Source organism: Saccopteryx leptura, chromosome 4 (assembly GCF_036850995.1).
Source record: "Saccopteryx leptura isolate mSacLep1 chromosome 4, mSacLep1_pri_phased_curated, whole genome shotgun sequence".
Taxonomy (NCBI): Eukaryota; Metazoa; Chordata; class Mammalia; order Chiroptera; family Emballonuridae; genus Saccopteryx; species Saccopteryx leptura.
In genome coordinates this window covers 35577162-35596730 of record NC_089506.1, presented here as the reverse complement: position 1 = coordinate 35596730, position 19569 = coordinate 35577162, and the positions used below count along the sequence as shown (strand labels likewise).

Below are 19569 nucleotides of genomic sequence, written 5' to 3'. Positions count from 1 at the left end.
ATCCAGAAAAGGAACGACGGAATTCAAAACAACATGCTAAATAACTTCAGCTGTCACCTAAAGTCCATAGTGTCAAATGGAGTGATGTGGCCACTGTTTTTCCAATTTCTTCCACAACATACACGGCCTTGTAGGAATTTTTTAACTACACTAACTGCCTTATAATTACCCTAGAAATCAGAAACACCTCTTATTTCCTTCTTCTATTGCATTTCAAGGAGAAACACAGCTCCCTAGTTAGTTTGTTGCTATTGACATAGCCATTCCCGTGAAACTGCATTTATTATGTGCGAGTATGCTTCTTGGTTAACATTTCACTTTTAAGTCATATCCAGCATGCCTAAAGAAGAAGCACGATGCTCTCTATGGAGAGAATGCACAGGCTCATAAGCAGCCTACAGTCAAGCTGGTGACATCCTGGGGTCCCCTTGAAGGGCAGCCTGATGAAACCAGTGTGCGGCCAGGTCCCTCTGAGCCAGGATGTGCCCTCTCACCCCTCCACCTCCCCCCCACCCCCCTACCCCTATCTAACAGGCCCTATTTTACCCGAAGGTGGTTTACAACTCTGAAACACACCTATAAACATAAACATAGAAAAAGTTTCCTGTCCTGCCCTCCTGTTAATCTGCAGATCCCACCCCAGCTGTTCCTACTGCTGCTTTCCAAGGAAAATGTCACAGTTCACAGTTCAAGGAACTAAGCAGCCTCTGTTGTAAGACAGACCGGACGGTTGTTATCTCCCACCGAGATAAAGGGAAACACTGACAATCAAACAGTCACTTGCCAAAGCATCCCTTCGGCAGAACTGTTAAATTGTAGAGAAACTACACTTCAGAATAGGTGAAACTCTAGAACAGGGAAAACGCTGAGTTAATGTTTGATTTACTTCTAACGATGAAGGTTCTGCTCTTATTCAATGATGCCATTGAATATATATATCTATATAGATATAGATAGATAGATATAGATAGATAGATATATAAAATGAAAAATTAATCCCGCATATATAGTTTCTGTTATTTCTGAATTTGTTTGGAAAGTACATTGTATGCAGTGCGTGCATGTGTGTGCACACCTAAGTGCCTGTGCCTAGGAGAATAAGAAGAGCAGCTTAGACCCGCCCAGCCTACCTTAGCATAAAGGAGAGCTCTCCTCCCTGAGACCTGGAAATTCCCCAGTTATTATTATGCCCATACACACAAGACTACGTCAATACATTTGTCTTGTTTACCCTTGAGCCTCTAACGTCTTTGCAGGCAAGACCCCTATGTTCTCTGCATCCCTGTGAAATCCCCAGTTTTTGCCTCCATTGGCCCCTATGAAGCATTTGAAGGTGGCATCAAACTACACGAAACACGCAGGGTGGCAAACCTCAGATCCCCATTGGGCGAACTTCCGCTAAGAGCCTGTGTCATTTGCAGTTGCCACCAAGGCAACCCACAACTACATTTTTAACAGGAGGAGAACTTTTGAAAACTAAATTTTCCCCAACTAAGTATTTGTGACTAATGCCTTGAGTCGAACCAAAAGTTCTTGTTGTTGCCTTATAGTGACCCTAAAGAGTCATCTATCTTATACCGACTTCTGAATGCTACCCCGTCCTGGCCCACCCCTAGTCTTAACACACAAAACCAACATGTCTTCATACTCCCCACAATACTTCCCAGATTCTATGCAGACAGAAATTTCCCCAATAGTTCTGACATACTGTGTTTGATAAACCACTTTTAGGCCATGGTGATAACTAAAGTCTGAACAAGGTTCTAAAGCAAGAGGCAGAGCTTTCGCGACCCAGGTATTCAGGTAACCATCCGTCAGTCCACGGTGAATTAGTGACCCAGCTCGCCGTCACCTGGCCTCTGGAATGAACATAAGCACATATGTCCTACTTTAAAAACAACATTCACAAAACCGGCAGATTCTAATCCAGTTAACAACAGGAAAGCTGATGGAGGCAGGGATGGATGGTACCACTGCCCCAGTACTCTGAGAAAAGAAAAAAAGAAGAGAAACACAGAACTAAATTATTATTGATTACAGTGAAAAAATGGTCCGGAGGAAAAGAAACAAAAGACCAGTCTAATTGGAGGGACCAGACACCCAGCCTGCTCTCTCCTCTTCCCCGGCCACTCCCCGCAGCTCTGGACTCAACGGGCCGCTGTCCGGCAGGGGCAGAAGGAAGAGAGAAAGGCTTCCCCGAAGAACACACTGGAATACACTTTAGGAAGCGAAATAAAACAGAAAATCTGAGCAAAAACATGACAAGTGGTTTTTCTCTTTCCACACAACCCTTTATTTCCAGTCAGGACATGCATAATAAACACATTCTTGGGTCCAAATGCCGAAACTCTTTCTCCAAATACTTGATGCAGAGCTGAGTGGAGCAGGAAATGATGAACAGAGAAAGGAATGCCACAGATTCCAGATGGATGGAGCCAGCTGGGGGGGCTCGGAGAGCTGCCGAGGTCTTCTGACAGTCACCTCCTGTGATGTCTTAGGGCGTCACCTCCGTGTCACTACAACTGCAAGGGGACAATCGAGCTATCTGTACGCAGCCCTCTCAGCGCAGAGGGAATCCCACCAGGCCCCCACCCTGCCAGGAAGGTGTTGGCCGCAGCTGCCAAGGAAGGGGCTGTCACAGAAGCAAGCTAGTCGTTTCCTGGGGTTTGCACCAAACAGGGCTGGTATGAAGCAAGAGCCTGTACACAAACCCCCTCTGACACAGCCCCACGTTAACCAGCTGAAGGTCTTCTCATCAAGACCTGCAGAAGCGTCCAAGGATCACCTTCCCCTGACCGACACCAGCCCATGTACCCCTGCCGGGAGCAGACTTCCACAAGGTCAGGTGGCCACCAGTCACTTCTGACTCCAGTTCAAGTACCAACGTTTACAGTGGTTTCCTTTCCACGTTTTCCCTAGAATAACATCCCTCTCACTTGAATTCTGGTATATTCTCCTGAGTGGCACAGCCCAGCCCGGGTCCTCGGAGCTGGTCAGAGACTGGTAATACCCACCGGATTTCAGTCAACTGAAAGAACAGGCCAGAAACAAGTCGGGGAGAGAAAAGGGCATAAGGAAACTCCAGGCTGGGGGCCTAAAAATTAAAAGGCGTCTGATACAGATACAAAATATTAAAAAATCAAAAACAATTGCAGAAAAAGTTCTCAAGTTATAAAAGTACAAAGAAAACCAAATAGAAGGTAATGGAAGACAATTTGACTTTGGGTGATGGGTATGGAACATAATCAAATGTCAAAATGACCTGGAGATGTTTTCTCTGAACATATGTACCCTGATTGATCAATGTCACCCCATTAAAATTAATAATAAAAAAGAAAATGAAATTTAAAAATGTTATAAAAGTGAAAGGGCAGGTGTCTCAGCAGGGAGGCCGCGGGGCAGTGGGAGCCCCCCCCCCCCCCGTCACCAAGCAGCCCTCAGGGCTCTTTGGCTGCAGGTGTCCCCAAACACACCCCCAGACCCCTGGGAATCAGGCCCACATGGGCCACGTGACTATCTGCAGTGTCTGCGGCCTCCACCATGTCAGGAAGACAAAAAAAGATTAAGACTCACTTGAGAAATACAAACCATTTTTAAACTCCACACCCCTTATTCTGGCGCACAAGGCCGGCTCCCTGGTGCCATGGATCCTGGCTACAGGACCAGAGTGTGCAGAAGCCACTGTGAGCCTCCCTCTCACCTCCGTCTTAGACCCACACAGGGCACACAGCGTTGTGAGCCTCTAAACCTGATACAGGCTCCAGGGCGTGCGCGCGCGTGTGTGTGTGTATGCACATGTGTTACGTGTACACATCTGTCACATGTTTATATGTGTATGCACATGTGCCCATATGTTTGTGCCCATATGTATGCACATGTGCACATGTGCCTGTGTGTGTGTGGCTTATTTGTGTGTTGTGCACACATGTGCATATGTGTGTGCGTGCACAAGAGGAGACTGACTGCGTAAGAAAGTAAAGATGAATGCCTTCCTCCGTCAACAAAACCCTCTGCTTTATGAGGTGCAGCCTTGAGGAAAGGCCTTGAATACTTTGGTCTTCTGTAAGCCCTGACCAACTTCTGGGCGTACTGCATGTTGTCCGGACGTTGGTCAGGGCTTAGAGAGTACGGTGTGTGTTTTCCAGGAGAAAGTCAAAGAAGCAGAATTTATTGCCCTTATAACTCACCCCTATAAAGTAGATAAAATATCCAACTGTTTGATCCTAAGTTACAAACCATTTATGGCTGCTGGCCCCAGAACAGCCTAGCAGAGCCTCCTGAGAAGGCTGAGCTTGCCAGCCGGGTCCCTAGCAATCTGGAATTCCCCAGCCCAGTCCCCATCCCAAAGGCCATGGGAAAACCAGCCCATCACAGCATCCCACACAGACCTCAAACAAGAAGCCAGCTTGGCCGGGTCCCATGGGGTCTGCACACGGATGGAGTTTCTGGAACCAGTTCTTATTCCTGGATCTCTGCTAATAGTTCTGTACCAGTCTGGCCCCAGCCTTGGAAAGCCCCAATTTAGCTGGGCCAACATAAGCAGATGTGCAGAGGCTTGGGGTCCCAGGGCTGAACCACCCTCCCGCACGCCCAGGCTGAACTGCCCGACTCCACCCCCCGCCCCCGCCTGCCCTGCCCCAGCAGAGCCTCCATCTGGAGCACAGTCTCAGGTGCTCAGGTGTTTCAGGCAGCTCAAGCCACTCAGCTGGGAAGTGGGTCAGCAGGCTGCAAACCCCTAGCTGTCTTGGCCTCTTGAGGACCCCGGGTTCGTGAGAAAGCGTGCTCTGCTGAGTTAAGTCCCATAAATGCTCATTTAAAGATTCACTGAGAAGGAGAAGGCCACGGTGAGAAGTCAGCTATCTCCTGTTTGAGGAAGTGATTCGGTTCGATACACACCCAGGGAGGGTGTGTATCCTCCTTGGGTCCTTACTAACCACAGGATGCCTGAGCCTGGGTAATTACAAGTTCATCACAGGACAACCTAGGCAGTCACAAACTCTCTCGTTGTGCCCTCGGGAGGCTCTCTGCACAGAATCGGCACAGGATTCGGACACAACCGTGTCCTACAGGAGCCGTCTCGGTTTTGCTCAGCATGTCCATGGCTCCCTCCGTAATGCCTGATCTGGCAGAGGGGAAAAATGGACAGCATACACAAAAATCAACCGAACTGGCTATTCTGGTAACTCCCAGTAATGGATTTAGAACCAAAAGGAAAAACCACAAAAGCTAAAAAGGAAAATGAAATCCGTATGCTGCAGAAGAAAGAAAACACACACACACACACACACACACACACACACACACAAAATAAATAAATAAAAAACAAAGCTGAAGAGAATATTTCAGGGCATGTGTAGCATCCTCAAATATTTGATGGGCTTGGCTGTGTGGGGATCGCTGGAGGTTACTGTGTGGCTTTTTCTAATGACAAGGAAGGAGAAACTGGCCCCACTCAAATGGCCTACACACAGATCAAACCTAACTGGACCCTGGCAGCAACTTACAAAAGGAGTTCAAAAACAAGGCACCAGAAAAAGAAACCCCAATAATTAGCACCCTCAACTCTGTTTAATTCCCAAAAAAGTCCAGAGCCTGAGTCCAATCCCAGAATCCTGCCAGTCCCAGAGGCCGGCAAGCAGATCGTTCTCAGGAAAGGCCTGGTGACTTGGTCCCGATGTGTTCACAGCTGCGAGCAGAAAGCACTGCGTCCAGCGCCCCGGGGGGCAGCAGTCACCTGGTTAGAGAAGCACCACCGCCCTACGACCACGTGGCGACTTTGCTTTTGGAGTTTATCCTGTTGGCAACTGGGGGCCAAGACAGAACAATTCTTTACATTTGGGAAATTATACAGGCAACAGGAACAGAAACAATGCAAAGAGAAAAACACAGTCACGGAGTCATTCCTCCACTGACTCAGGAGTGATGGGCACTGTGTTCTGGCTCTAGAAAAGGCTCTGATTTACTGGGTAACCCTGAGTGGGGCTCCCGGGCTCCCCCAGCCCCCTGCCAGCCCTCACTAGGAGCACGCTGACCCATAACAACATGTTTCACATGTTCAGGTGTAACATTCACCAGCCATGCTCTTATACCACCAGCAGGGTGACTGTCCCCAGTGCGGGCTCAAACTTACTAGAAAACTGAAACAAACAATGCCCGACTTCAGGAGAGAGAGAGCTACGGCCCCGGGGAATCCTGCCCTGCATGCAGAAACACGCCTAGTATTTTCAGACACTAACAGAACAAGGAATCACCACCTTTGATCCTAGGGTTATCTTGATGATACATCATTTCCAGCAAGAATAAAAAAACAAAAGAAAACACTCAAACCAAAAGCTCCTCAGACACTCTGGTCCCTGGGTAGGCTTCGGGGAGACCTAACAACCCTCGTGTGAGAACCACTTCCTGGCCTCCAGCCCCCGGAGCGAGCTGGGAAGCCAAGAACTGGGAGACACTCACCTCCTTATTTCTAAAGATGATCATGGGACTTGCATTTACACCAAAGTTTGAATGCGTTAACTGTTCATTTTGGAAGCTTCCTCACACTTGAAGAAAAGCACCGGGTCATCTGGTGTGGATGACCTGACTTTAAGTTCCCCTTTACCAGTGTCTGAGTTTCCTGAACCCAGCAGCTGGAACATCAAACCCGCTCAGCGTGTCAGAGCTCGTACAAGGACCCCTCACCAGCCAGCCCTGGGCCCTCCGCTCCGACAGCCTTCGCTGGGCTCCAGCTTGTCAGTCACTCGCTCATCTGGACTCTGACAGCAGTCCCGTTCCGACTCGGCAGCACGTGGCATGCACAGTGAGCCTTCTACAATCCAGGTAAATCACTTTGCCTTCTCGGCCTCGGTTCCTCTACGGAATGTTGTTCTTTCCATTTTTAAAGTTGTTGTGTTTTAAAGGTTCTGTTTACCTTACCTATATACATCTGTGCAGAATAGTCATGCCCTTGCTTTTTCAAAACAGACCTTTTATTTCTCATTTGCTTCCCTCTTCCTAGGAACCATTTCCACGCTGCCCGCCACAGGGAGTCCGCCTGATGGGCTTGTGTAGGTCTTTTCTGCCCGTGTCTGCACTTGCTAATCTCACTTTTATTACTCTGTAAGGAGATGATCTGAGATAGACTTTCTGTATTTTGCTTTTCTTTCTAGTCATACCCCATGGAACTTCCTGCACGTCACGTGACCTGGCCTGGCTCTAACTCATTCCTCTGAAAGCTGCGTAATATTCCAGGCTGCGGAAGAGCCATAATATAACCGCCCTTCCAGTTGGCATTCTTTGTTTCCACTTTGGTTATTTGTTCATTTAATTCTGACTGTGGTGGTGCTGCCATGAATATTTCTGTACATCTCTACCTACTGGTCAAAGTTAGAACATTCAGTCATGCTGTGAGCTCCTCCTTTCCTATGGAGAGTATAGATGCCCACCCTGACATCATGATGCAGAAAAGTAGACAACTAGTGAGGTCAGACAGACACGCGTACATACACACACACACACCTGCCAAGCGCTATGATCTTACATCTGCTCTCTCACCTTGGACTCTCCAGGGGTGACAGCACCTGCAAGACTTGACATCCAAGTCCCCATGAGGTCCAACCAGAGGCCAGAGGCCTATCCACATGCCTTCACTGGCCACTCCACCCAACCATTGCTGGTCCCCAAAGCTGCATCCATTGCCCAGCTCTGCATTGCACGGTGACTCCCTCCTTCACCAAACTCTTCACTGCAGGTTCAAGGCTACTTGTCCCTGATCCCTGACCTGGCCCACCTGCAATCCCACAAAGTGCAGGGGTCTGTATTTATTTAGTGGGAACTCTAATTTGTTACAAGATTAACATAACAAATAGCTTCAAATTGTCCCAGTAACACCTATCAATAAAGACCAGAGCAGTAGGAGTGCCTTTGTTCACACAAGCTTATTAAGCTCCCCCCACCAAAAGATCTTATTCTTCACTTTGACAAAGAAACTGAGGCAGAGGCCCTGGCCGGTTGGCTCAGCGGTAGAGCGTCGGCCTAGCGTGCGGAGGACCCGGGTTCGATTTCCGGCCAGGGCACATAGGAGAAGCGCCCATTTGCTTCTCCACCCCTCCGCCGCGCTTTCCTCTCTGTCTCTCTCTTCCCCTCCCGCAGCCGAGGCTCCATTGGAGCAAAGATGGCCCGGGCGCTGGGCATGGCTCTGTGGCCTCTGCCTCAGGCGCTAGAGTGGCTCTGGTCGCAATATGGCGACGCCCAGGATGGGCAGATCATCGCCCCCTGGGGGGCAGAGCACCGCCCCTGGTGGGCGTGCCGGGTGGATCCCGGTCGGGCGCATGCAGGAGTCTGTCTGACTGTCTCTCCCTGTTTCCAGCTTCAGAAAAATGAAAAAAAAAAAAAAAAAAGAAACTGAGGCAGAGAAAACTTGGATTTGTGTGAAGTTACAGAATTATTGAGAAACAGAGCCATGACTCAGTCTTGGGTCTCCGGTTCCAAGTGTGGTTAGTTGCACCCTCCACCTCCTCCGCTGGCTCTCCGGGGCTCTTGTCCCTACAGCGGCCTGAAAGCGCCAACTGTGAACACAGCAGCCTGACCATCTTCAAGGTCACTCAGGAGTGGGAAGTGCAATCGCAGCCTTAGTTAAGTGCAACTTGCAAACTTCACTTCTTAGACCTTAGCAGCTACTATTTCTGGTTGTTCCCAGCAAGTACATCCATCTCCTCTCCAAACATGTGCACGTCTTATGCCTAAGACCCGACATGCCGGGACCCTCATTCCCCAAGTACCTTCAGGAAGCCTGAGAACATCTGAGTTTATGAACTCAAATGCCTCATTAGCTTCAGAGAAACAAATCTAAACCTTTTCTACCAAATGTTATATTCCAGCCAGGCGATTCCATCCACAGGGCTGCCTCAGGAGCCCGGGTTTGGCTTACCTGCCCGATGCCTTTCCCTAACGTGCCCAGGGCCTGTATGGGTTGCAGGTGTCCCTGTTCAAAGACCCATCTCTGGATTTCTGCATTTTGTTCAGAATCGCATCTTCACAACTTCTCTCCTCTCCAGCTCCTACCCCAGCACCCCCTGGTCAGGGTCTCGGAGCACCCAGGCCAGCACTCCCTGCGGTCAGCACTTCTCTCCTTGCCACCCTCCTCTGTCCCCACCCTCACCGGCCACCATCACCATTCAAATCCAAGATCATGGACAGAGAAAAGGCACACAGTACTAAGTGGTGAGGAGAACAAGAACACTGGCATAGCACAAAGGTGAGTTCACATCCCAGTTCCACTCTTGGAAGCTTGGTGACTTTGGCTAGTTAAGTTCTGTAAGTCCCCGTTCCTCCAAGTCAGTGTCATGGAGTTGTGCGAATTTCAATTACACTGAGATAATACACACAAACTAGGCCCTTCGAGTCTACGTCCTCTCCACCCCTAACATGCATGCACAGCAAACCCACCCCCTTTGCAGGCGAAACCTGGAGCCACAGGCTGAAGTCACCCTTGGCCCCGAGCCCGGCAGCGCCCCAGGCACAGCCCAGCTCTGCGCATTAGTCCTTAGGGGTTAAAAATAGCACAGGCAGCTAACTGAGCCCGGTTAATAGAATATCCAGGTTAATTTTAGCATCAAAAAGCTCAAGAGAATATAAAATCCCTGATGCCAAGAACCACGTGCGGCCAGCACGACCTCTTCTTACACGGTCAAACGCGCGCACACACACAAACTAATGTCACTGATATCACTCCCTTAAATGCACAAAATGATTCCTCTAATTGAGAAAAACAATTTCTTCTTAGCCCTGTGAAGACACTACTAATAACAATAACTATTTTAACTTATTAAGCCGGGCCACCACCTGATGGGATCCTTACAGGACCCTGTGACAGTCACACTAACTGTTTCCCATGGAGGAAATCAGGGTAATTATCACACTTTTAGCAGAGCAGACCTAGAACCCTGAGGTCCCAACCTCCATAGTCTGAGTCTTTTTACCATCTCCCCTCCTCTCCAGCTGACAGGGAGGCTCAGACCAGGGGCCCTCACCATGGTTCCCTGCCTCAGGGACCTCCTGCTCCTGGTGGGATTATGGTTGAGTCTATCGGTGCAGGGAGGGCAGAGGCTGGGGCAGGCCCACAAGCAGGGCCGCGTTTTGCTGAATAGGAGGAACTTGTCAGTTCTGATGTGTTAATACTGGACCCAGACTGCCATCACCCTTCTTGAGGGACAAGCTCTAATCTTACAGAGAAAGAAAGAACTTTCTCTGAGCCCAGCGAGCACCTGTGGAGCGGCTCACTAGACCCAAGGAGAAGGAGGGGAGAGACGGTGTCAGAGGAAAGCCTGCAGCAAGGAACCAGATGGAGGGCGGCCTCACATGGGACACACACGCCAGCACACCACACAGATCCAAACTGCACCCTCAGATGAGGAAAACCATTAACAGAGCAAGAGGGCTTTCCTCACTCGGAAGCGCAAGGCTAGGTAGGCTCTTTTTTTTTTTTTCTGGCTTGAAAGAAACATCTTTGTATATCGTGTTTAATTGAACACATTTATGAAGATAAGATGACACGTGACCTGTGGTGGCGCAGTGGATAAAGCATCGACCTGGAAATCCTGAGGTCGCCGGTTCGAAACCCTGGGCTTGCCTGGTCAAGGCACATATGGGAGTTGATGCTTCCAGCTCCTCCCCCCTTCTCTCTCTCTGTCTCTCTCTCTCCTCTCTCTCCCTCTCTCTCTCCTCTCTAAAAATGAATAAATAAATAAAAATAAAAAAAGAAGATAAGATGACACTTAAACACAAGTAGTAACTATTATGGAAAAGGAAAATGTCACTGGGAGGTGAAGCACCTACAGGAGCGTTGGGTCCCAAATGACACTGCCCAGCAGAAGTGTTCTCATTGTGGGTTCTTCCCCCAATCAGCGCCTACAAATCTTCAAGTTGCTTCCCTTCCAGTGCTCAAGTCCTGACTCATGGAAAGTAGAATAACACACTTCCTCAAAGTAGTCATCTCATAGGAAGTGCATTCGGTTTATACAACATGAGGCACTGGTATAAAAACAGTTAAATAACTGGCACCAAAGACAGACAGCATTTAAGATTTTTAAGTGTCCTGCAGAACTATCCAAATAATATTACAAGACTTAAGTGGAGACAACAACAGGTTCTTCAAGACAAAGATTCAAAATAGTTACAATAAAAATATTCACTTTTATTTGATACTTTCTTGTGTATTGTCTTATTTCAAAAGGTAGAAGAGGAAAAGAAGATTTTTTTTTCTGTTTTCCCCAATTTAGCCTCTCAATGAGACCAAGAACCATCATACTTTCCAAAACTATTTAAGAACTAAATAGTTTTAGGTCCCTACAGCTAAAAACAACAACAACAAAATCTCTTCATCCCCTCCAAAGTGTTCTGCTTTTTTTCTTAGCAACATAGTGATAATGCTTACTGGTATAAAACTTCAGGGAGAATTTTTCGTTTGGTCTTTTTCTGGGAGTGAGAGGGCAGGCGTTAATGTAAGCCTGAACAACACTGTCTTGTAAGCTCCCACCGGATGCCGTAGACAATAAGAGCCTGCATTTTGCAAATGGAAAAATGAGGCTATGAAAGGGGAGGGCACTTGCCCTGGGTCATCTAGCAAGCCAAGAGCAGACACGGGCAGGCAGCCAGCTCGCCTGGAGAAAAGGCTCAGAGATGAATGGACGACTCCGCCAGTGTCTCTCCAAAGAAGGAGAGCAAGTGTGCATGTGACCATGTGTGCCGTGTCTCAGGCACATCTGCCCCTCCTCCAAGTCAACTGCAGTGTCCCTCATCGTCATGCCTTCAGGACCAGGGCATTCAGGAAAGTCAGAGCTGAGAGTGACCACAGACAGAGGACTGGGAAAAGAAATCAGCACACCAGCTATCCCGGGGTCATCACCGTCCTGTTTTACTAACAGGCTTTCCCTCAAGTTACATGAGACTATGCCTCAAACCAGCCTGCCCACAGTTTACCTCCAGGGTCTCAGCCCAGATGCTCACTCTGTAGCAAAGCCTCGTCCATTTCTGTGCTCAGACTCTGGAGGATGCCTTGCCTGCTCCATGTAGAGGCCCTGGCTCCCGGCATGCCCCTGGCTACAAAGGCCAGACACAGATGCTGCCTTCCTAAAATGCAGCATTGTAAGCAAAGGCTCTCCTCAGAAAGGAGAGAAAACAGGGGCTTCTCTGAGCTGGAACCACGTCCAGAGAGTTGGATGGCTGGTGCACGGCTGTTTCTGCCTCACTGCTATAGCTCCCAAACATTGAGGGGTTGGCGGGGGAGGCTCCAAAGGCTCTAACAATACCCAGTCTCCACGTGGGGTTAGAGATGGCAGATGTTCCAGCCACTACACTAATCCTCAGCCAAGCTGGGTGTTTCTCCCACTTGTTTAAAGTGGAGCACACAAGAGAGACCACCTAACCAAGTAGCGTCTTCTAACACCCTTCTTCCACATCAGGCTCCTCCAAATTGGGGTCCAGAACCCACCCAGGAGCGTGCACTTGACAGGGCAGTGGGGCTGCTACTCCGGACCTTCAAGTGTCTCCTCACCCTCCTGCTCCTCACACTACACCATCCTGGAATCAGTGGTCTCTGCTTAACAAACCACTGTTCCGGGACCCTCCTTGAGTCGAGTCTGAAGCTGGCTGGCTGTGCTGGGCCCAGACCACACAGTCCCCAGACCCCTTCCTGCCTGCTGCACCCAGAACCCTGGCACATTTCCCCACAGCCACGCCCCTACTTAAAATGCCCCCACCCCCTCCCCTTGATTAAGGAAGCACCTTGAATTCTCCAGGATCCCCCAAACAACTCACTGCACCCAGACATTGAGTGAGGGCTCTTGGCTGAGGGGACCCTAAGAGAGGCATTTTCCCCCCACCCCCACTTCAGGTGGAGTTCAATGTTGAATCTCTCAGTAAGAGAGCGCAGCAGACTTCAACCGAGTAAACAAGAGAAACCCTTTCCAGACTGACTCCTCCAGGCCGAAGTGCTGCCACATCCTATCTGCAGTGCTTCTGAACCAAGTATCAACAGCGTCTCAGCAATGATCCATAAACCAAAATAAAGCAGACAGGAAACAACATGCTGATTTAGGGTGGCTGGAATTCCTCAGGCAGCATCAAATGTCATCAACAACTGACACTTCAACAGTGACTGGGTGCCTGGCTCTGTTCCCTGTGACCCTTTTCCACGGGGGAAGAGACGGAAACGTGGAGCATTCCCAGGCACAGGGAGTTGAGTAGGAAGGAAGGACCCCGAGCATGACGACATTCTGAGTTCTCAGCCCTTTCCAATATGAACTGTCCTCTTACCCGCACATTTATGTAAAACAGAAATTCCAGGTACGGATCTTTTTTTGGGGGGGGGGCGGGGGGGGAGAATTGCATATCACCCTCCCAAGATAAAACAGAACTGGAAAAAGCAAATATCTCCAGATAAATCCAGGAAGTTCAGATATAGCCCTCCAGCGCACTCCGGAATCTGCATTTCATTTCCCTCCAGCGGCTCTCGGGTCCAGAGAGAAAGGCACACTCCTCCCGGGTGACAGGGCCTGAATGGAAGGCCCCAGTGGCCAAAAGCTTCCTCCGCCAGTTCTCAATGGAAGGTGGAGGAGGGGTGGTTCCAGTGTCTCCCCGCCCCGAGGGAGCCTTGGGACAGTGTGCTCTACACATTCTCACGCAGACACATGTACACAAAAAAAAAACACAGCTACACAGATGTGTGCACACACGGACAGTCACACACAAAAACACACACATACACGCAAAGACGTGTGCACACACAGGCACAAGTCAGCAACCCGACCTGGCCCCATGCTCCTGGGGAAACATGTGGAAGAGTTTATATATTCACAGAAAAGGAAGTTTTGGGGTGCAGCAGCTGAGGAGAGATGCCAAACCCTGAGATCGGTGGATTTGGCACCTGAAATGCACGCATCCAGAGCCCCCACATGTGCGCACGCATTTATGCACACAATCATGCACACACAAGCACACACACAGACACACTCCTAGCGGGGAAGGAACCCACGTCTTGCAACGCACTACCCGCTCCGTACAGGCGACCCGACCCCCAACACTGCACCTTCAGGGACTTTGGGGCTGCTCGAGGCGCAGAGGAGGCGCGGGAGCTGAGTCTCGCCCGGTTCGGCCCAATCACCGTCCTTTGGAAGAGGCGGGGAGAGAGGAAGGGGGTCGCGGTTCGCAGACCAGCCGACCTCAGGGAAGTGGAGGGGGCGCAGCCAACTGACCGGCGGTCCCCAAGTGGTGGGGAGGGGGCGCGGCTCGCGGACCAACGGTCCCTGGGAGGTGAGGAGGGGGGCCTCGACAGGGGAGCGCGCATCTCCAGGAGCGTGTCGGAGATCTAGGGGCGCCGCCGCAAAACCCGCGAAGACCCCGCTGCCTCTGCCGGCTCCCGTGCGCTCACCGATCTTGATCCTCACGCTCTGGAACACCCGAAGACCCTCTTCCTCCACCGCCATGCTGGTCGGAATTCGCGCACCGAGCCCCGCGAAGTAGCCGGAGCCAGAGCAGCAGCGCAGTCCCCGCGCTCTGCGCCCTACCCTGCGCCCGCCAGGTCTGGGGCACCCTGGCCTCTCGGCTCCACCCACGTGCCCGCCCCTTGGTCCTGCCCAGCTCCCCATTGGCCGAGGGCAGGTAGAGGGGCGAGAATGTGACGGCTCCGCCCACAGCGCAATCCCAACTGCCCATTGGCCGAGTCACCGGAGAGGGGTGGGGTCTGTATCAGAGGTGGGAACCCCAGGGACAAGGAGGGGGGCGGCAGCAAGAGGACGAGGAATGCGGGAACAGAGGGAGAGCGGGAGGGGGGGGGGGTACGGCAGGAGGGGTCAGGGTGACAAGGCAGCGCAAAGGGGATCCGGTGAGGGCGTCGCAGGGGGAACTTGGAGTGCGGGGAAGGGAGGGGGGCACCAGCGAATGGGAATGGGGGCTGCACGGGGAGGACCCAGCTTGGGGTTTGGGGGGACTGGGGGGGATCGGCCCCGGTGCACTGCTGTGTGCTCTTGCCCCCAGGCGTCTGCAGAGTCCTTTCCTCACTTGCCTGTTTCAAGGGCCCCTCCTGACTTCCTCCACACTTCCCTCCTTCCCTTAATTTGTACCACAAACACACACACCCTGTATATATCAGAATACAAGCTTAATAAAGATAGGGATCTGTTCTTTTCACTGATTTATCCTCACTTCCTAAAAAAATGCTTAAGTGTGTGTTGAAAGAATTAAGAATCATTCTTTACCTTTACTATTTGAGCTGCCTTCCAGGTTCCCTACCATCTGCTTGAGTTTATTCTCAAGACCTTCATATGTGGTGTTTACTGGTAGTTTAATATGGAGGTTAGGAAAGCAACTTCTTGGTTCAGTGTTGCTGCCCTTATCTCGGGAGATTTCTGTAGTGAGCTGTTGTGTGCCGTCCAGATTTCCCCCTTAAGACCAAGGCCAGATTTCCCCCTTAAAACCAAGGCTTTGCCTCCAGCTGGATAACTGAATAGCAACCCCAGCTTCTGAGCCCCTCAGAGGATTGGCTGAGGCTTTTGTGGCAACTGCATTGTGGTTAATCTGCTTCTGCCTGATCCTTCCCTGGCCTGCTCCTAGGACTTTTTTTTCTGAGAACACTTCTTATGACATCCTGCACACAGATCTCTGCCTCAGAGTCTGTTTCCAGGGGAACTCAGTATAAGACAGTAGGGGCCAGGAGCATCTAGGAGCAGCCTCTATGATGGGGTTTGAGAGCTGAATGCCCTTTGGCTCATCACCGGTGACACAACAGCATTGCTACCTTAAAGCAGTGGTGAGCTGGAATGGAAACCTGTGGAAGGAAATACACCAGCGGGTGCAGGTTGCAGGCATTGGAGAGGTTGGGGAAAGCAGTGATTATTTTGACTGTGGAATCAGGTTGCTCTTGCTGAGGGCAAGGCAATAAAAAAAAAAATCACCCATTTAAAAAAAAAAGTGTGTCAAAGAGGGTTTTCTTGGTACCATGTAAAGGCACTCTCATTTCCTGCAACCATAGAACCAAAAAAGCTATGGACCAGAGCCAGGATTTAATCATGAAGATTGCAATGTTGGAGGGAAGGTCAAATGCTCAACCCAGGGAAGGTTGCTGTACCAAGGTCAGGACCCTGGTTGGGAAGAAGAGAGACCCTGAGGTTTGGGGAAGGAACCTCTGGATTAATGCACTAAAAAATCTTGAATCCCAGATTTCCCTTAATCTTTTGAACCTGAAGAGGTGTCCCACTTCTCCCTGTTAAAGGCAAGGGCTCTCTGTGCTTAAAGATGATGCAGAGACTTGTGCAAGACTACATACACCCCAGTGGTCTACTTCCAGCTCCCTACTCCACAACATTTGTATCACCTAGCTGGGAAAGTGTTGGGCCTGACAAGGGAGGAAGGTCCTATATGCAAAGGAGCTTCAGAATCTAAGAAACAGTGCCAGAGGGAGCTGGGAGAGTAAATACAGAACCAGATCCAGAGAATGTTGGATTCAGGGGAGGCATAACATAAGGACAGAGCAGCTTAGAGTTTATTGATATAAGATTATTCAACCACGATACAGAATTTGGCACGTTGGCGAGTACCACATGGAAGCTTGTAGAAAGTGATGTCCCACACTAAATGAAGTGGAAATGCCAAATGGGCATGGCAGACAGCAGAGGAAGGCATCCAAATGCTCTGAGAAGTGGCACAGAGGAGTAAATGTACTCCATAAAATCGAGAAGCCTTGTCACTGACTAGAAAAGCCCAGAGGACACTCTGTTTACAACCATGATGAGGAGTGTGCTGTTGAGATCCTCAGCAGTGGCTGGCCACTGCAGGGCTGGGCTGAGGTTAGAGGTGCTGTTACAGTGAGCATGGGGATCTCATAGCAATGAGGATGATCAGATGGTGACATGATAGAGGCCAGGTGTTGACATTTAACCATCAGAAGCAAGACACATACAGTTACTGCAGTGATCAGCAAGACCGGAGAGGCAGCCTAGGCTCCCTGAGCTACAAGGAGTTCAAGAAATGGTCAGCTGAACACAGATTCAGGAGTAGGACAAATAGCCAGCCAGCAAGAATATTGCTCAATTTATACAGTCCAAAGAAATCAATGATTGATATCAGAAGGCTGAAGAAAGTTGCCCCAAGAAAACATCACAATCTCTTGCCCAGTTTCCATCCCCAGAACATGAGCCAGTTTTCATCCCCAGAATCCACTGACTAGAGGGCCAACTGAGCAATGTGAGAAATTTTTAGATATATTATTTTCCATTAGGACTATTCAACAATTTAGAAAAGGATGTTTTCAATCTCAAATGACTAACCTTTGCTAATGTGCTCACTACAGTGCCTGGCACATAGTAAAAGTTCAACTAATATGTGTTGAAAGAATGTCGTGGTTTCTCCTAATGATCATGAAAAAGTCAGAAACATAATGCTAAATCATGAGAGTCAAGAAACATAGTTATTTAGTGACCCTAATAGGCTATGAGAAAAAGCATTTAGAGAATCTAGAGAAATGGGTAATAACACACCTTTGAATTATATTTCTCAAATATTAGTTGTTTGGGCCACAAAGAAGAAAGAAGCCAAAAAGTGAACTTGTGTACACTAAGGTTCCTTTTGTATACTCGAAGCCCAGATGTTCTGTACTGCTGGTAGAAAGAAGACCCAGTGCTCTGTGGGTAAGTGAGCCCAACTTGTTAATTGCAATACATCTATAGACCTTACTAGTGTGCACCAATTACTTCTTATAGCATGTATGAGGGCCACACTGCTTATCTTCCTGACATATCAGGGAGGAACTATGTGTTTAGAAATGTAAAGGAAGTGACATCACATCTGAGTGGAAGCTGAGAAAAGCCACTGTGGTATTCTCCAGTGTCTCTCTGCTGCTGTGACAATTGAGAGGCCTTATTTGAAGCTCAAAGATAAGACAGAAGCAGCCTAGATCCCTGAGTCACTACAGGGAAGGCAGCTATAGTGGAGAGCAACTGGGATCTACAGCCAGCTTTATAAAGGTAAAAAACAAACTTCTGTTGTGTAAAGCAAAGAAGATTTGGGGATCATTGGCATGACCCAAACCTATCCTATCTTCATTAATAAAAAAAAATTAATAGAGTTGATATGGGATGCTATTTGATTACGATCAATGTACCTGTCAGTTTGAGTTAATAGTAAAATATAAGTTCAGATAGCTAATGGATTTACTTATTAAATAGATTTGTATAATGCTTTGATAATTTATCATGAACATTTGCTCGAAGTGACTATTTGTTGTTATAATAAAGTTTAACTTGTTATTTTTACCCTAATTCAGGGGATCCCCAAACTACAGCCTGTGGGCCGCATGCAGCCCCTTGAGGTGATTTATCCGGCCCCTTCCACACTTCTGGAAGGGGCACCTCTTTCATTGGTGGTCAGTGAAAGAAGCACTGTATGTGGTGGCACCGCAAAGCATGGCATCGCTCACGCACAGTACTACTTCCGGTGATGCGGGACGCACATATCACGGCTCTGGAAATGCGTCATATCACTTGTTACAGCTAGCAGTGACAAATATGGAACCGGACATTGACCATCTCATTAGCCAAAAGCAGGCCCATAGTTCCCATTGAAATACTGGTCAGTTTGTTGATTTAAATTTACTTGTTCTTTATTTTAAATATTGTATTTGTTCCCGTTTTGTTTTTTTACTTTAAAATAAGATATGTGCAGTGTGCATAGGGATTAGTTCATAGTTTTTTTATAGTCTGGCCCTCCAGCGGTCTGAGGGACAGTGAACTGGCCCCCTTGTGTAAAAAGTTTGGGGACCCCTGCCCTAATTAGTCATCTATTAAGGTGATTTTTGAAGACACCCCTGAAATCATCAATTAACTAGACTTCAAATTTTGTCTTCTTAGCTATGAAAAGAAGGGTTTTTTTTCCCTAAAATCTCCATTAAATTATCCCAGAAGATGTTAAAAGGAGAGGAATGCCCAATTCACACCATTTGGGAAGAGGATTCACCATCAAGGCTCTACTCTGACACTTGATTCTCAAAGCCAAATCTCAACACAAGTCATAGAAAACGCTGCATTTGACCCACAGATGCTTCCTATGCCAGGGACCAGACATGAGAGACACAGCAATAAATGCAGCAACGTGTCCCAGCTGGCCTTCAGCATTGTTACAACCAGGCAGAAAGATTTTATCAATGACCAGTAAGAGCTATTCTTTTCATAAGACATTAAGAGACTCAACAAAATAGTGGAGAAATTTTAAAAGGGTAAAAATTACTTGGGTGCCTATGTGCCCATCATTCTAACGCAAATATTTTTATGTCTCTTTATTTCCTTCAAAGTTTATACAGTTTTACTCAGTGACCATTCAATTTGTTTGAGTAAGTGTTTACTCTGCTTGGCAATTCACTTATTTAGCAAAACTTTACTGAGTACCAATCACATGTCCAGAGCCTCCCAGGTCCCGTGGGTATACCAGAGAAGTAAAACACATGCCCTAATCTCAGGGCACTCACATGAGATATGTAGTGGCCACTTAAATAGCTTGCCTTCTCCACAGGTTCTCTCTGCCTGCCGTCAGTTCAGTTTGGAG

The 19569-nt window shown here is 48.7% G+C and overlaps 1 protein-coding gene across 1 annotated transcript in view; it reads right to left on the bottom strand.

The window, feature by feature from the left end:
• Window positions 1–14549, bottom strand: part of RASA3 (RAS p21 protein activator 3) — a 129187-nt gene extending 114638 nt beyond the window's left edge. The window contains exon 1 of the mRNA XM_066380489.1: window positions 14408–14549. Coding sequence (XP_066236586.1) covers window positions 14408–14462 — 55 coding nt within the window. The 5' untranslated portion in view covers window positions 14463–14549. The remainder of the gene's footprint in view (window positions 1–14407) is intronic.
• Window positions 14550–19569: the final 5020 nt, after the last annotated feature.